We start from the raw sequence: 16,399 nt of genomic DNA on the forward strand, positions 1-16,399 counted from the left end.
TCAAAATTTCAATTGAACGTATTTAATATCGAAAGGACGATGTTCGATCGACTGAGCGTTCAATAGCGCAAGAGTCTTCGCACAATCACTCGTGTTTTAAAACTAGTGACCCAAAAGTTACAGTCTGTTTACAGAAATTTTGTCGACAACAGTAGCTCGTTTTTTTATAACTTGGATTAATCACTGAAAGGCTTTATATGATCAACAGCGTTTGGACCCATTTTGCATACATTTCTGTAACAATGCTGACTTTATAGCCACTTGTTAAAACTAAAGTCACTGTAGGCGAAGACTCTAAAATATCTTGAATAAATAAATTTGAATATAATCCTATTCAACTATTATTATCGAGCCAAGTACCCTACGTTGTAATCATCACCTAATATCATTTGTTCATCTAGTACTAGGTACACTGGAGATTCTTTAATACATAGTCTTTGCCTTTATCAAAGCTAGTTTAACGTTGACCTAACCGCCATTTGTGATCGGTATATTGTGCTCGCATGATCGATTATAAATAAAACTGCATAATTATTACGTAAAACTATATCTATCGATTATCGTTCAACCGATCATCTATCATTCATTTAATCGAATTCGAAATCTAACAAAGAATATTTTACGTCACTTATTTTATCATCAAACTACACATTCCAATTTCGTCTCGCTAATATATCTTTTATTTTGAAATTATAATATATTCTTCGTTACTTTCAAATTTCGAATCTAAAATTCCTTCGGCTAATCAACCGATGATCGTTGAAACGTGTCGATCATTCGAGCACTCAACCGATCACGTGTAGGCTAATACCACATGAAGTAGAGCCTAGGTAGAGGCGTGTGCTATGGCGCGGGCTCACCGTTGCGTCGCCACTCGCGGCACAGGACCGCGCACGTGCCGGCCGCGAGCACCACGAGCGTGCCCATCACGACGCAGACGGCGGCCACCCATGTACGAGTGTCGAACGATTCCGCACCCTCGAAGAAGTGCTTGTATAGCTCTGGAAATTGTTTGGAAGTTGATTATTGAACAGTTTATATAAAGTAAGTATGAGATGTTAAAGAAAGAAGATGTAAGATGTTAGAGTTTTATCAGAGGTGAATGTGGATGTCTAGACACATTACGTACCTACTAAGGTATTGATCTTACAAAATTCAGTTTTTGAAAATGTCTATACGGTTTGATCTCTCAGGAAAGCAGAGGTTATCCTAAATATAAGTTAATCGTCTACTGCATGGCCCATAATAATATATTATTGTGGTATTGCACTCATGATGACGTATTCATTCTTAACAAAGTATTGAATAAACAAATTTTCTGCAATATCAAACATGGCCCCACATGCGGTAGAGTCTTAAGACAGTTGTTTAACAGTCGGGACTTTATCAGCAGTAGTAATAAATGGTTACCCATCTACATAAGAGGCAAGACTTAAATCGCCTGGTCAAATTAATTATTTTATTCCACTATCCGCTGACCGTACATTTTCACAAACACACAACCAACGTGCCACAACTCACAATGATTCAATTACAGTTAATTAATCCGATTATTTGATAGTCAATTAAAATCTCAATCGGCGTCAAGTTTACCGAGTCGTGTAATGAAAACCGCTATAAATACAAACTTCTCTACTAACAAATAGAACCAATGGAATGACAAATTGAAAATGGACCGTTAGTAATTGAAATATACAGTTTCGGAGTAAAGAACACTGTTTCGATTTGATGTCTGAATAAATAATAAAAGATTTGTAAGGTTTGCTAGATTACAAATAATATTTTAAATTTGTAGGTGTTTTGTAGAAGAAACTTTCTTATTAGTTATACTAAAGACATGTTTAAATGCAAGGGAAACACTGCAAGGGTACGGCAAAACAGAACAAACATACAAGTAAAGCCGAACCCTAACACCAGAATGGGATCGATGCATAGTCAGAAAGATGATTGTTGTTTTTATCTAGCTTTTTTGTGTTTTTATAAGCCCTATATAAAACCATATCATTCATGAATCTAGATTAAATATTATAAGTTAAAGGTCTGTGGAAGGTATCTCTTCAAATAAGAACCTTTAAAGTTCAAGATAAATACGAAGGTTATTGAAACTCACCAGCCTCCTGATCGCTGTAGAGCGTGGTGGCGAGCACCTCGACCGGCGGGCCCGGCCCCAGCACGTTTGTCGCCCACACCCGGAACCAGTACGACGCGTTCGTGTCCAGGTGGTACACGTCTATTTGACGCTGGAAACATCATAACAAAATATTTTAGAAGATGAAAGTTATTAAAAAAACAGTAGAAGAAAAATAGTATCTCTAAAATATTCATCACACATAAGACCCGTTGTGCATCTTAGTATTAAGTATGAAGACTGAAGAGTATAGACACTAAGGAGATAAGCTGTCGATACTTGCTACTGAATCAGTAACCCCTGGTTTCTGATCGGAGGTACATTTAGCGGTAGTTTATCTATTCAATACCGCTAAATGTACTCAGAAACCGGGTATAAGTGCGTTGCTCATTTGTCTTGCAACTGTCAGGTACTTATGTAAACTACAGTATTTATAGTTTCAGTCGTAAAAGTTGTCTGGTGCAAGCACATTGTGGCTCTGTACTGGTGCTTAAGTGAAGCTAAGAGGGTCCGAGTCTTTTTCTACGTTTAATTATAATAAAATATTCCCTTACCGAATTAGGACTAATGTGGTTAGGACTGATAGGCCTCCATGGTTCCAGGCTGCCGTTGACAGGCGCAGCTGACCGGTACTGCGCGGTGAAGTCAATGATGGGGTGGCCGCCGTCTCCCGCCACGTTCCACAGGATCAGTGCGAGGATTGTGGACGCGTGCACTGTCACGTTCACCAGTGGCGGGGGTTCCGCTGTAGCAAGAGATATATATATATATATATAAGCATGTTGATAGTAAAGTTTTACCAGTAAGATACCAGTATTTTACATGGAGCGACTGCCTATCGGACTACCACAACCCAGTTACCTGGGTTATAACACGATACCCCTTGGGAAGACTGATTCTCATGAGTTTCTAACTACTGTTAACGACTGTCAAAGATCTTTGAAAATGACAGCTGAGACCCACAATTTAACGTGTCTTCCGAAACACTCCGTGTTTAACTCAATTAGTATAAGTTAGTCACCCATCTACAGAACAACCTCGGCAAGAGTAGCTTAACCTCCGAGATCGATCCGCGCGACTGTTAACTAAGCTACGAGGTCCTATCCCTACAATAGGTCCTATCTCCTATCTCTCCTTACAATATAAATACTTCTAGCTAAAACAAATAACTACTCAGCATACTTAGAACTATTAGCTTTTACTCGAAATATATTAAGCCACCTAAAATTGATAGTGGTTGTTCCGACAGCCCTATATTAGGAAGTAATGACGTTGTCGTCACTAACTTAACGACCATTAAGCAGAATAAATGTCTTGTAGCACATAAAATGTTACTTTATATCCGTCAGTTTCGTAAATAAACATAGTTGATGGTGTACTGACATAGATTGATATCATTATATAGAATTTTGTTTCATATAATTACAAAAACCAAGAATTACGGTATCAATATAATAATCATACATTAAATAGTATATTCTTTTGAAAAAGAATCCTCTTCTTAAAGTTCTTGCCACACTGATTGGTCGAACACACATTGCCACATTGATCGTGAACACACGACAATGGATTGATTTGTGAATTGACTTATCAAGGATTTCAGTATACTTTAGATTTATTTTTCGTTAGGATGAAGCGATGTTAGAAAATCATAGGAGATCTTACAAAAGAGACAGAGACTGGCACAAGCCACTTTTAACAAACTTAACACAATAAAATCAATGAAAATTTTAGACTAAGAGTAAAAACACCTTTTTCATAAAGTTATTAATGTTTGTTAGATATGCTTATTTATAAGAACGTGAGAACATAAGCAAGAGATTAATGTGATTAATTATTCTTTATTACATTTTTGATGTTACAGCGTGGATAACCATAATTAAAATTTATTACACCGTGTGTTATTTTTTATTTGCTTAGGATGAAACATGAGGAACATAAAAATATAGCTGCCAGGTTATTACGAGTTATACACTAACATGCAATATGAAACTGGATACTTTGCCGCATAACTTTTTAGGATATACAAATTAATTTTATAAAATGTTCGTAGTGATCATCAGTAGCTCAATTCTCTATTACTATCCACTACCGACAACCGACCTGTCATCGAGAAATTTTGTATGAAAATCTGATCAGCGCCTCTGACGGGCGTCATAGGAAATATGTTGGCAGTACATTCTAAATGTCAAAATTTCGATAGCTAGCCGGTTGTCGGTAGTCGATAGTGGTAGAGAATCGAGGTACAGTTACCTGTTTATAACTTTTTTCCCGACATAGTTTTTGTAACTATTATTTTATTAACATTAAAGCAAGCAAATATTAAATCGACAGCAATTTCCTTTTTTATTCCATTCACAAGGAAAAGAAGCCGTGACGTCACAGCATTGTTACTTTCACCACAATTGTTTTACTTTTCCTTTGTCATACCTCAACTGTCCTTCAAACCAGGATTACTCTCGTCATTAGCCCTATAATTACAATGCCAATCGTCATTCGATTGGTACACGATCAAGTGCCGACATTATAGGCCGGAGATCCAAATTATATTTGACATTTAGCTGGAATGCAACCGGATGTTTCGCGTAGAGAACCGGCACGAGAATTGCGTATGTACCGAATATGTACTGTGTTTTGTTTGTTTGTTTTATAAGTAGTATGCACAAAGGATTATAGTTATAATATTTTTATAAGAATTGATAAAACTAGTGACATCTTTATATATTGTCAACAGAATGTTGATTGCAATGCTAATCACTATTAGTCGAATTTATCAGTAACGAATCTTGCTTGTATAAACTTTACTGTGTATGCCATTAATGTCGTCGTCCTGGCCGATTTCGGCTACGGCAGCCAGTTTCGTTGATACCAGCAAACTGTGTTGGGCCTTGTTTATAGTGGATAAGCAAGCGTGAGCACAATACACAGGTACACTTTCTATTCCCTTACTATTCTAGGCCAGTAATCCACAAAAATCAACTTCAAGAGCTGAAATAGGTAAGGTAACTGCAGTTATAAAAATTAAGAGCATTTAACCTCTAACAAGTCCATCATCCAATCATAATTCAACACAATACACTGTGTTTAACTCTTCAACATTTACGACAGCCGACGTTTTGCGCTGTGGTGTATACCATGCTATTATCACGCTTGTTACATCTTGATGAATAAGCAGTGCAGTCCTGACAGTCACGTCGCTAAGTATCACTTGTCAAGCGACAACTGACAGGTTAAATGAGTGGATTATATAAGATTGACCTATTATGTGCGGAAGTGACTCATTTCAAGTTTGATTTAGCGTTATAACCGTTTAGCATGGCGCCTAGACTGTCCTAGACTTAGGAGACAAATTTGTAACAGTTTGGAATGAACGTGAGAATATGTAGGGAGTAGTTTAAATTAAGAAAAGCTAGCTGACTCAGACTGTTTGCCAAAGTTCCATGACTTATTTCAGCCATAAGGTTGCTTTGGAAAACAAACATGTTGCTTTTCTTTGATTCGGGGTCTTCAACTTCTACATACGAGTGAGATACAAAATTAGTTCAAGGGCTTCGCTGTGAAAGCCAATCACTCCGACACACACGTTATAATATCTGTACACAATAAGCCTAAAAAATATAATTTATTTGTTGCTCTATTGTTATAAAAAGTCACATTTTCGATTCAATCCTACTATATTCTCTATAATTAATTATGATTTCGTGTAATCCTATTAAAGCTTTAGCATTAACCGTTATCCAATAACGCTAGTACTTATAATATTAATTAATTGATAAGCGGATTGGTGGAAATAATTAAATTAAATTGTTTACCGCGTGTAAAAGCTTATTTGTTTAACTAAAGCTATTTCAATGATGAATGAGTCGACTGAATGTTAAGTTGTCAATGCTATGCCACATGACGATTAAGTACTATGGTATAGGTAAGTAGTTATATTATAGTAATTGGCGATTTGAAGAAAAATGCTATTGCACCTAAGCATTAGCTACTGGCAACAAAAAAAAAAACAAAATACAGTCGAATTGAGAACTGCCTCCTTTTTTTAAATCGGTTAAAAAGAGGGCCAGCTTCATACCCTAGCAGGGAATTCCTAGTACGATAACTAGGGCTCATCACGAAATCATTTTACCTAACTGAATACCGGGATCATAAGTTCTGGATACATTACTAGTTATCGTCGTTTGCTGGTAGAAAGGAGCTGATGAAGGCAAATATACCAAGTAATACTCAGGGCTTGGTTTATCTTTAGCACCTAAGAACCTTATAGGCGATAAAACTGAACCGTAAGTTCTCGTCGCGATCAAATACGGCTAGCAGTAACAAAAAACTGTTTACTTTTTATTACTAGAGGGGTGGAATTAAGCACTTTTATTTGTAGTCTAATAAAACAACAATAAAAACCTACACGTAAGGAATCACGTGCGAGTTTATACTTCACAATATTAGTATTTTCCTTCGAATCGCATGTTAATTATAAATTAAAGTAGCACGAAATGTAATTTAGATGTCTGCTATGTAGACTACCTACTGGTCTTTTGTGGTTTCGTAATTATTGCTAACGAGTAGTCGGTAGTATAACGAGGTTTAAAATTAGCGATAATACCTATAGTCTCTGTTTGTTTGGTTTCGGATTTGTTTTATCTCTTGCTATTGTTTTTCATTCAGATGGTAAGACGAGCTTGACCCACAATGGAGACAGACAGCCAGAGACCGTTTACAGTGCAAAGCTACGGGAGAGGCCATTGCCCAGCCGTGGGATGATATAAGCTCATAATAATAAAAATTCATTATTTTACCATCTAAAAAAGGTAAAGTTGTACGTCTCACTAGTTAAGTTCTTTTCTTATATACGAAGGGCAAATTTCCTATATAAAATATCAATAAATATCGTCGATAGTAACTCGATAACAAAGTCGTAAACGGTTTGTGATAGTCGCTTTGAAAACTGGAGCGTAAAAACAAAGAAGTTTCCAATGCTTAGTCTTTAGCTGTACCTATAATATTGAACAAAAAATATTATTGAGAAAATATACCAAGAACATCTTTAGGCCGGGACTCCACCAAAGCGGAGACGAGACAAGCGGAGAGGAGATGTTTTTTAAACAACCAATAGAATTGAGTTATTGACACGTCTCCTCTCCGCTCAGCTTCAGTGGAGATCGCTGTGCGGAGATGTGTAATATTTGTATGTCGCGATGGAAGCGGAGATGTGAGCTGTGCGCGGACGACGCGCAGTGGAGACGAGAGATGTGAGCGGCGTGCAGTGAGCGATGTCACCCTCCCCCCTCTCGCCCGCTAGCAACCCGCAGAACCCCGCGCGCGCGCCGGCCGGCCATCTTGCTAGTACCGTGCGCGCGAGCACACGCTTTTATCGCACAGCACACAGCACACCGCACACATCTCCGCTTTGGTGGAGTCCCGCGAGCTGAAAAACATCTCTTCTCGCACAGCACACAGCACACCGCACACATCTCTGCTTTGGTGGAGTCCCGGCCTTAGTCTTGGTTCAATACTAAAATATCCACTTTGATTTGAATATTGGCAGACTGATGTCTTGATGAAATGACATCGTCAGATACATCTTACTTTTTCCTATTCCCGATAAATATCCTACTTAAATACACATTACTTGCCACGGCAAGACCCTTATTTTCCTACGTTCGTGTTATTTATGATTTGTTTACATCAATGATACAAGTATAAGTACAATTTAAGTAAGCAATACGAAATCAATAAATATAAAACTCTTCCGTTAGTAACTGACTGCTAGACAACGTACAGCCGAAACTACTGAGCGTACAATAGCTAACATTTGGTATGAAGATTGTTTAGGAAGTGTAAAGGAGCACTAACCCCCGGTTTCTGAGGTACATTTAGCGGTAGTTTATATATTCAATAGTGTTAAAACTCACATAGAAAAACGCTATTGAATAGATAAATTACCGGTAAACGAGAGATAATAAGAGAGGTTTTTTTTTGTTTCACTCCGAAGAGGGCAAAGCGGGCGGAAAGCTAGATAAATCTAATTCTATACATACTGAAATAATTACATAGACATAATTATATTTGCTTTCGTTAGTATATTCATCAGACTATGTAAATACATCGTAATACTCTGATTAAATTGCTATTAGTTGTGCGTGAACGTACCCTTTGATACATAAAGCTATGTGTCCTTTACCTGATATTTACTTAACGACAGCGTTTCTCAATCTATGGGGGTCGTAGCCCATGAACCAGAGGTTAATTGGCTTACTGAAGATTGTTGAATATTGGCCTATATTTTTAATCGTTTTGTGTATAAGAGATATAGTAATAGCATTTGCCCTAAGAACTGCTGATACAATGTGTTCTATAATGTTAGATTTAAATTGCAACGGTAATATTTTCGCGAAAACTGAGCTTTGCACGTTTTATTTCTTTAATAAATTTATTTATTAAAGAAAAAATGTACCGAATACCTCGAATAGATTAAGTTACATACTTACTTTAATAAATACTTTTTATCATTGCAAACCCAGATATCTAAACTAAATAATAATCTAGGAAAAGTTCTTTGGTTTTCGCCTACCCCTATCGGAAATATATTTTATGTATGTACCCTGAAATCTAAAAAATCCTTCTTTTTTCGCGAAAATATTACCGTTGCAATACGTTTAATAACTATTTCCACTATACTCCCGGTCGTTCAAGTGTAGTTGTGATTTGCACCTTAATCATCTGCAATAGATGTATTCAGGCCAATGATGATGATAATGTTAGATTTAAATTGCACAGGCATAGCAGTTTCATATCTTTAGATATGCAAGAACTGGCTTATAGGAGTCTGGCTGTTGACTGCTATGCACAGGAACCCACCTTGGGTTAAAATTGTTCAATGAAATATGAGCTTTTTTCTTTTATAGGCCTAAATTACCTCTATGTCTTTCCTATATGGGGTCTTGTTAACCAACTTTGAGATACAAACGTTCTCTACGCAAATATTTATCCATTGAGCGGCAGTTTAATGAAATTTTATTGATCTGTGACGTTAGCTAGACGTCCCATTAACATGTGTGTTGGCGGAATAGTGCACGAATACGATATGGGGGAGTTTGGGGGTGGAATCATGTAGCACGGTTAATTGAGGCCGGCGATAAAAGATCGTTTTACGATATTTTCTTGGGGAAAAGGACGCGAACGAAGGAATTTTTAGATTTCAGGGTACATACATAAAATCTCATATTTTTCCGATAGAGGTAGGCCAAAACCAAAGTACGCTTCCTACGATTATTACTTAGTTCAGATTCCTTATTTTCCAATAATAAAAAAAGAATTTCGTTACATGCAAACTTAATCTATTCGAGGTATTCAGCACATGTTTTCTTTAATAAATAAACTTATTAAAAAAATAAAACGTGCAACGAGAAAATATTATCGTTGAAAAACGTTTAATAACCATTTCCACTATATTCCCGGTCGTTCGAGTGTAGTTGTGATTTGCATCCGTATCAATTAACTAGTTGCCCGCAACTTCGCCGGCATCGTTTATTGATATAAAGTTCTAGCATCGTTAATGCTGGAAATTGTAGAATAGAAATAAGACTATTCAATATATCAGCATTCAGTGTGACCTATGCATTCGTGGTCGGAATACAGCCATTCAACATAATATGAGTTAATATTTCGACACTTAGGTGTAGTGTAGGTAGGCAGAAGTATATGCAATACACCCACGTTTTTCCATTTGACAATGTTAGTCCCATAAAAGAAAGAAAAAATAAAGTTTATTTAGTAAATCCAGCACAGATACACACAAGAAGGATACATATTATAGTACAACACGATATGAAATGGTTGAGGATGTGTTTCACGGCTGTACTAAATAGGTACCATCATAAGTGGGCGAGCCTAATGCCGTACGTACCTACTTATGATTGTCAAAGCGACAACAACAATCTCAATTACAATTCAAACAGTTAAGAAGATATAACCAGTAACAAATACTATCAAACAGAGTTTGAATCAATCAAATTTGCCAATCTATGAAAATTAAACGCTGAAAAGTAAACAATTTCCCATAATCGGTGTAGGGTGTAACTGTCACCACCCGACACGACAATAGCAGCGTGATATTATCACTAACAACTGTCACCTATAATAGTCCAACACGTATTTATGAGAAAAATAGCGCGACACGCCGTTACATCACCAGTTGTAAACCACCAGTGTAACGTGACCTATTATACTTAAACATATCTATCTACTAGCTGACCCGGCAAACGTTGTTTTGCCATATAAATTTAAAAAAAAAGTGTCACTTAATGTATGAAAAATAGATGTTAGCCGATCTCAGACCTACTCAATATGCTCACAAAATTTCATTAGAATCGGTCAAGCCGTTTCGGAGGAGTACGGTAACTAACATTGTGACATGGAAATTTTACATAAGTATAAGATTATTAAATTGTACAGTTTGTTTTGTTGAGTGCGCCAATCTCAGGGACTGCTGGTGGGAATTGAAAAATTATTTTACTGTTGCATAGCCTATTTATTGAGAAAGGCTACAACCAATAGGAGTAGAGCACTAGTATTTTTTTTTACAAAAACAATGAAAATTATGACCCGTTCTCTCTTGTGTGACGCAAGCGAAGTTGTGCGGGTCTGCTAGTACAGTGTACATATGAGAGCTCAACGTTTTCTGGTAGTAAAGCAATAGTACTGATGAACCGCCAGTATAACTTGACCTGTTGTATCCTTCGCTGTGATGAAATATCAGAGGTCTAGGCTTATTGGTTGATGGGGTAATAGCAGTCATTACGCGGCCTTCGTGCTCGTCTTCAGGTACTATGACTACGGTGACCATGCATTGATATGTAAATGTTGGGTTTTGTTTGTCAAATTGATTGGGACGGGAGACTGATTAAATGGATTCGAACAGGGTGAAAGGGTAGAAGGGTGTAGTTTGCAATCAATAGAGTAGGGAAAACCCAACACCATGGAGCATGGGAAATTCAATAGTTGATTCATTTCGAAATATATACTAACAGAGTGACTACGAGTGGGCACAGGGGACGCCGTAGGACTTGCAAAGATAATCATTTCATCAACGGAAGACCCAAAAAAATACGATTTCAAACTAAAATATACAAATTTTTGCGAATTTTTACTTTAGGGCATTTGCACTTAAAATAGTCAAAACGTGAAGAGAGCAGTGTACTTGAACTATAACTATATCGATCCTACTTCCAAATATAAATTGCTCTTGACACTTGCTCGGGGCCAGTGCTTTACGGCTATTTATGGTCCGTATTACTCCGTATTTCCAATATAATTTATAGTTTGTTACCATAATATTTCTGATCTAACCATCTTTAAAGAGCCACTATTCATTTGTTTTCAGGAACCATGTTGTCAGTGACGATTAGTCTCTGCAGAAATAATTCCATCTGTCACGATTTGCTGTTAACGTTATTTGTCAACACCTGCACCCTGGCTTAATCAAAAGGACGTATTTCATAAACTTGGGAAATCGATTTAGGAATCAAAAGGACATTCACCAGTTGAGTATGAAATTCTACCAGATTTGGTTGCGGCTTCCTTTATCTTTGTATTCTTTGCAAATTTCAAAACTTTTGTACCGCTAAATGAAATATTTACAAAGGCCATTGCGCAATTTTATAGCATTTCTTTAACGAAGTAAATTGTCCATTTGGTGCACTCCAGAAACTCGAGGTAACGAGTTTACGAGTCTGTGACAATTTTATTATGAATTCTGTCTCAGTTTTCACGAGTACCGTAACTTTCCTTGCAATGCTATTGGAGTCAGCTTTATACGAGTTTCGTAATAATGTAGCAGCAGTTGTAAGCGTTGTTGGGAACTTCACTTTACGTACATTTTGCTCTTTTGATATTTAAGCGAGATATGTTTGCTATTTACTTGATTTCTAGATGTTTATTTTGCTGTTTATTGGTAAAGATTGCATGGGGTGACTAGTCTTTAGTTGGTTGCGATAGTTTATATGTTGCGTGTTTACAAGAAGCTTGTAAGTTCCTAGTATTCTCAAGGAGTGTTGACGACCAGGCGGTTGGTTGTTAAATCATCAGTCAAAGCGTTTGACTCTTGAGAGTATGCTTTTGGAGTATTGGAACAAATATGCTTAAATAACAAATATGCTTTAACAAATATGCTTTTGGAGTATTGGAACAAATAGGGCAGTAGAAGGAACGTTTGCAAGAACCGACTAGTTTGGAGATTAAGCCCAGGCATTACCACTTTTGAATAAATATATCAGTTAGTTTACCAAGTAAAATTTTGACTGTAGTACTGTCCACTTATCCATAAGCCTTGAAAACGTTAGCTGAAAAAGCTTGTGAAAAACTACCTGTTACCACTGACAGGTTCACGACAAATCCGTCCCTATACTCTCTCACTAAAAGAGGTTTAATCGGGGACTAAGAGTCTGTCAACTTAAAATAGAAACCTTAAGTAGCAAAGCTCTAAGCTTAGACTGTTCGATACGGAGCACTCATGTGATTTGGGTCGAACGAAAATAAATAATAGTACTTTAACCAATACATGGGGAATTTTAGGAGGATTTTGTTTTACCTCAAATATTTACGTTATTGTACATGGATCTAACCCTTTTTATGAGTAAAGAGGTTTTCAGTAATATCATAAATGAGTGGCGCTCGAATATATCAAGTAGGTTAATATCAATTGGTGAAATGCTCTTGATTGTCCATTTTTGTTATGATTCTGCAGAGGAATTACGTGATGAGGATATTTCGATGATGTCAAGGGTTTGCTTGGTTTACTCAGGATAAAGTTGACAGGTACCGAAATACTCATTTTTTCCGATTTTAATGAAGGTTTACAAAATTAGGGTATTCACTATGTACAGCATTTGTGAAAACATTTGGTCTACACGAAACTATACTTTATATGTTTTTAGAGATTAGTGCAGCATGTATGCAACATGGATGTCTAAAAATTATACGTTCGGAGCAATATTCAAAGTGTCCAGCAACAATATGTTATACCGCTATCATAGTTCTCATCATCATCATAGCGTGAATTTCCAACACAAACATCACAATAGCGACCATTATCAAGTGTACACGAGAACAGCTACTAATACAGACACTGCATTCAAACCAGTCAGCTGTTAAGACCTATAATTAGTCCACTGCACCGAACCGATAGCGATCTGCTAATCACCGCAATTATACTCATTTATAATGTTCCTAGTTCTATGTGTATTGTTCTGCAAATCTATGTGGATTATTGTAAAGACATGACAGACCTTATTGTAAAAATCTTGTTAAAAATTGGTATAAAAAGTTAATTTTGCCAACTGTGTAGAAAGATGCAAGTACAGGCTTCATACTTTTTTTATTGCGTAGGTATCACTTGCCATGTTCGGTACCTTGCATGCGTACAAATTCTTGAAGGACTGTTACAGTCTCCTACGCGCACTATTTTAGTGTTTGAGCCACGGCAGGTCCTAGGCATGTGAAAACCTTAGCCCAGGAGTAGGTCAGTAATGACGCAAAAGAAAAGTTATAAAAAAAACATTCGCTCGAGTTTCTATTTTACTCATTAGAAGCCCAGCCTTCTGATTTGGGGAACATATTCAATAGATATTATAATATGCATGATGTTATTATACAAGATCAAGGACAGCCCCTATATCCTCCATTATAAACACAAACAAAACTAAAGCGATATTCTCTTTCCCGTACATTTGTCACGTCCTTGACCGTCGGACCCTTTCGCCAAACTTCTGCAATTACCTCTAGGTTATACGTAGTTGGATAAACATGGTAAAGCTTTACCTTGGATATTTTTATCTTTGGATAGGAAGATAGTGAAGGTACCTACAGGTTCCCTGTTCCATGACTGGGATGCGATTCTTGCTTGTTTGGTTATTGTGTCTGTTCTCAGGACAGCTAGTGAATCGTGCTAATATTTAAAATGCGAAAGTTTAGATGGATGTCAATCACGGAAAACCGGAATTTAACACATGAAATGCTATTAACCCCGAGAATTTTGTTGACGTGGACGAAGTCGCGGGTAAAAGTAGGTAAATCAATAAACATAGGTCCATCCTATTGAAAGGTATTTTATTGCGATAGACAATTGAATAGCACGATATGGCAGTCTGGTCAAGCATTGAACTCGTAAAAAATCAATACATTCTTCACATAACATAATTTACTTATTTTAAAACGTATGTATTATTCTTCAATACCAACTGTTTGACCTCTACATTTAAAATTAAATGCATCAAATTAACATACAAAATGAATGTATAACATTTATTGTCCTCAATGGAATACGCAAACAAAGTTACTAACCGTGCTTGGAATAATTATAGGCAAGAAGTTTGTAAGGCTTATTATATGGATTCTAATTATAACTAGTGAACCGTGGGTACAATTATTCTTTATACCGTAATTTATAGCTACAGAGATTGCAGATGCTGTGTCTTTCAATCAGGTTTGCTTCACTCACGTGTGTAGTGGCACGTTTGGTTCGGCAATATTTACAACAAAACCGACTCGGCTCATTTGTTCGGCTTGTGCCGATCGGGTACGTCTACACATGTTTTGCCGCCCGGCTAGGGTGCTTAATACCGAACCGCATAGATGTGTAGCAAGCCTTTTTTACTACGGGTACCATAAACAAAAAATAGCGTTGCAAAATTATACATTTTTGAACGTACAAACAGTCAACAAGCCTTTTTTCACCAAACTACTACTATAAAAGAACAGACATACGTAAACAACAAAATTAATGCGTCTGGACTTTCGTAATTAAGAGTCTGTATACGCTACTACAGTCCAACAACTTAGTAGAGAGTCTTGTATGTAAAGTTCGCAGTTGTCGAGGGTATACATATAAAAAAATTTGAACATCAGCTTATGCAAGTAACGGTGGCCTGTCTGGTGCTTCAACAATATTTTGGAAATACACAGCAGTAGTTCTATGGTCTCTGTCTTCCCCTATGGGAAGAAGACGTGATTTTATGTATGGTACACAGAAGTATTGATAAAACTATCTAAACCAATCGTTCATGCCGAGGTGCTCTAAGAAGTCGGGTTATACATGTTACATGACCCTGCCTCGTCCTTTTTGGCAAAAAGCGTGATGTACACAAGGTTTCAATCACAACAGAGAGGTTTATTCGTTCTGTCTGCGAAAATCCGTCAGCATTCATACTATTATGTCTGTTTGACACGCCAACCGCGCCTACAACGAATATATTGAAATACAAACAATTTGTATTTTGTTTAGGTTACAATATACTACGATGTTGAAGCTTGTGTATGGAATGACTGATATGTTTACAAACCTGTATATCTTTCGTTCGGTTTTCCTACAAGTCATGGTTGTTGAAGCTTTCAAAGGCTTTTGACAACTTGAGCACTATTTTTTGGTCTAATATTCGATACTTAACTCGCCATTTTGTTTTGCTCATTAGATGCTACTGCTTTTACAGATCTAAATTATATAAACTCTATTGGATGGATGGCGATGCTGATAGTTAGATATTATCAAAACTTATTCGACGTACATGGCCTATGTAAATTGAGACTGACAGTAACATTCTTAAATATAAGTTAATCGGTTCTACATCGTTGCATCGGTTTTAGAATTGAAGAAGATAGTTAAAAAGGTAAAAGTACCAGTAAATGAAATAGTTGTTTCATTCAAATACCACTTTACGATCAATAGTCAATAGCTGAGAATACCTTATTCGAATTGCAACTACTACGAACACTTTTAATACTATTTTGGAGCAATGCATTGAGTTGTAGTTTGTTTGAAATTGGTTCTGTTTTCGTAGAGAAAAGTGTGAGAATTTATTGTTAAACTTTTGCGTAGAGGACCAGCTAAACTGTTGGATTAAGGTAAATCTTCAGCTTTATTCGTAATACGGTTTACGGTGACTTATTTATTACTCTGTAGAGTAAAATAAAATACATACAATTTTGTTAATCAATTCTAGAGGTGAATCTCGAAATTCAAACGTATATAAAATTATCGATTAAATAGTTACAAAAATCGAGTTGAGTTTTTAAATATGGACTCTCTTCCCTGCTCATTCAGGTAGAAGCTGAAAAATTGTGTATGGTTATTAAAAAAACTTCCGGAACAAAGAATCAAAAATTCTATGCGTCCAAAAGCCAAAATACTCAGGTAGCAAAATAACCCAAAAACCCGAATTAACGAGAACATCTAATGTAAGAAAACATCACACGATGATCAAGTGACATTTTCTACCT

General features: G+C 36.6%; 1 protein-coding gene across 1 annotated transcript in view; it reads right to left on the reverse strand.

The window, feature by feature from the left end:
* Positions 1-16,399, reverse strand: part of LOC142977516 (cell adhesion molecule DSCAM) — a 92,307-nt gene that overhangs the window by 12,823 nt on the left and 63,085 nt on the right. Inside the window, exons 4-6 of the mRNA XM_076121432.1 lie at positions 2,683-2,873; positions 2,111-2,240; positions 861-1,001 (exon numbers count right to left, since the gene is read on the reverse strand). Coding sequence (XP_075977547.1) covers positions 861-1,001; positions 2,111-2,240; positions 2,683-2,873 — 462 coding nt within the window. The remainder of the gene's footprint in view (positions 1-860; positions 1,002-2,110; positions 2,241-2,682; positions 2,874-16,399) is intronic.

The sequence above is a fragment of the Anticarsia gemmatalis genome, chromosome 13 (genome assembly GCF_050436995.1).
Source record: "Anticarsia gemmatalis isolate Benzon Research Colony breed Stoneville strain chromosome 13, ilAntGemm2 primary, whole genome shotgun sequence".
NCBI classification, from domain to species: Eukaryota; Metazoa; Arthropoda; class Insecta; order Lepidoptera; family Erebidae; genus Anticarsia; species Anticarsia gemmatalis.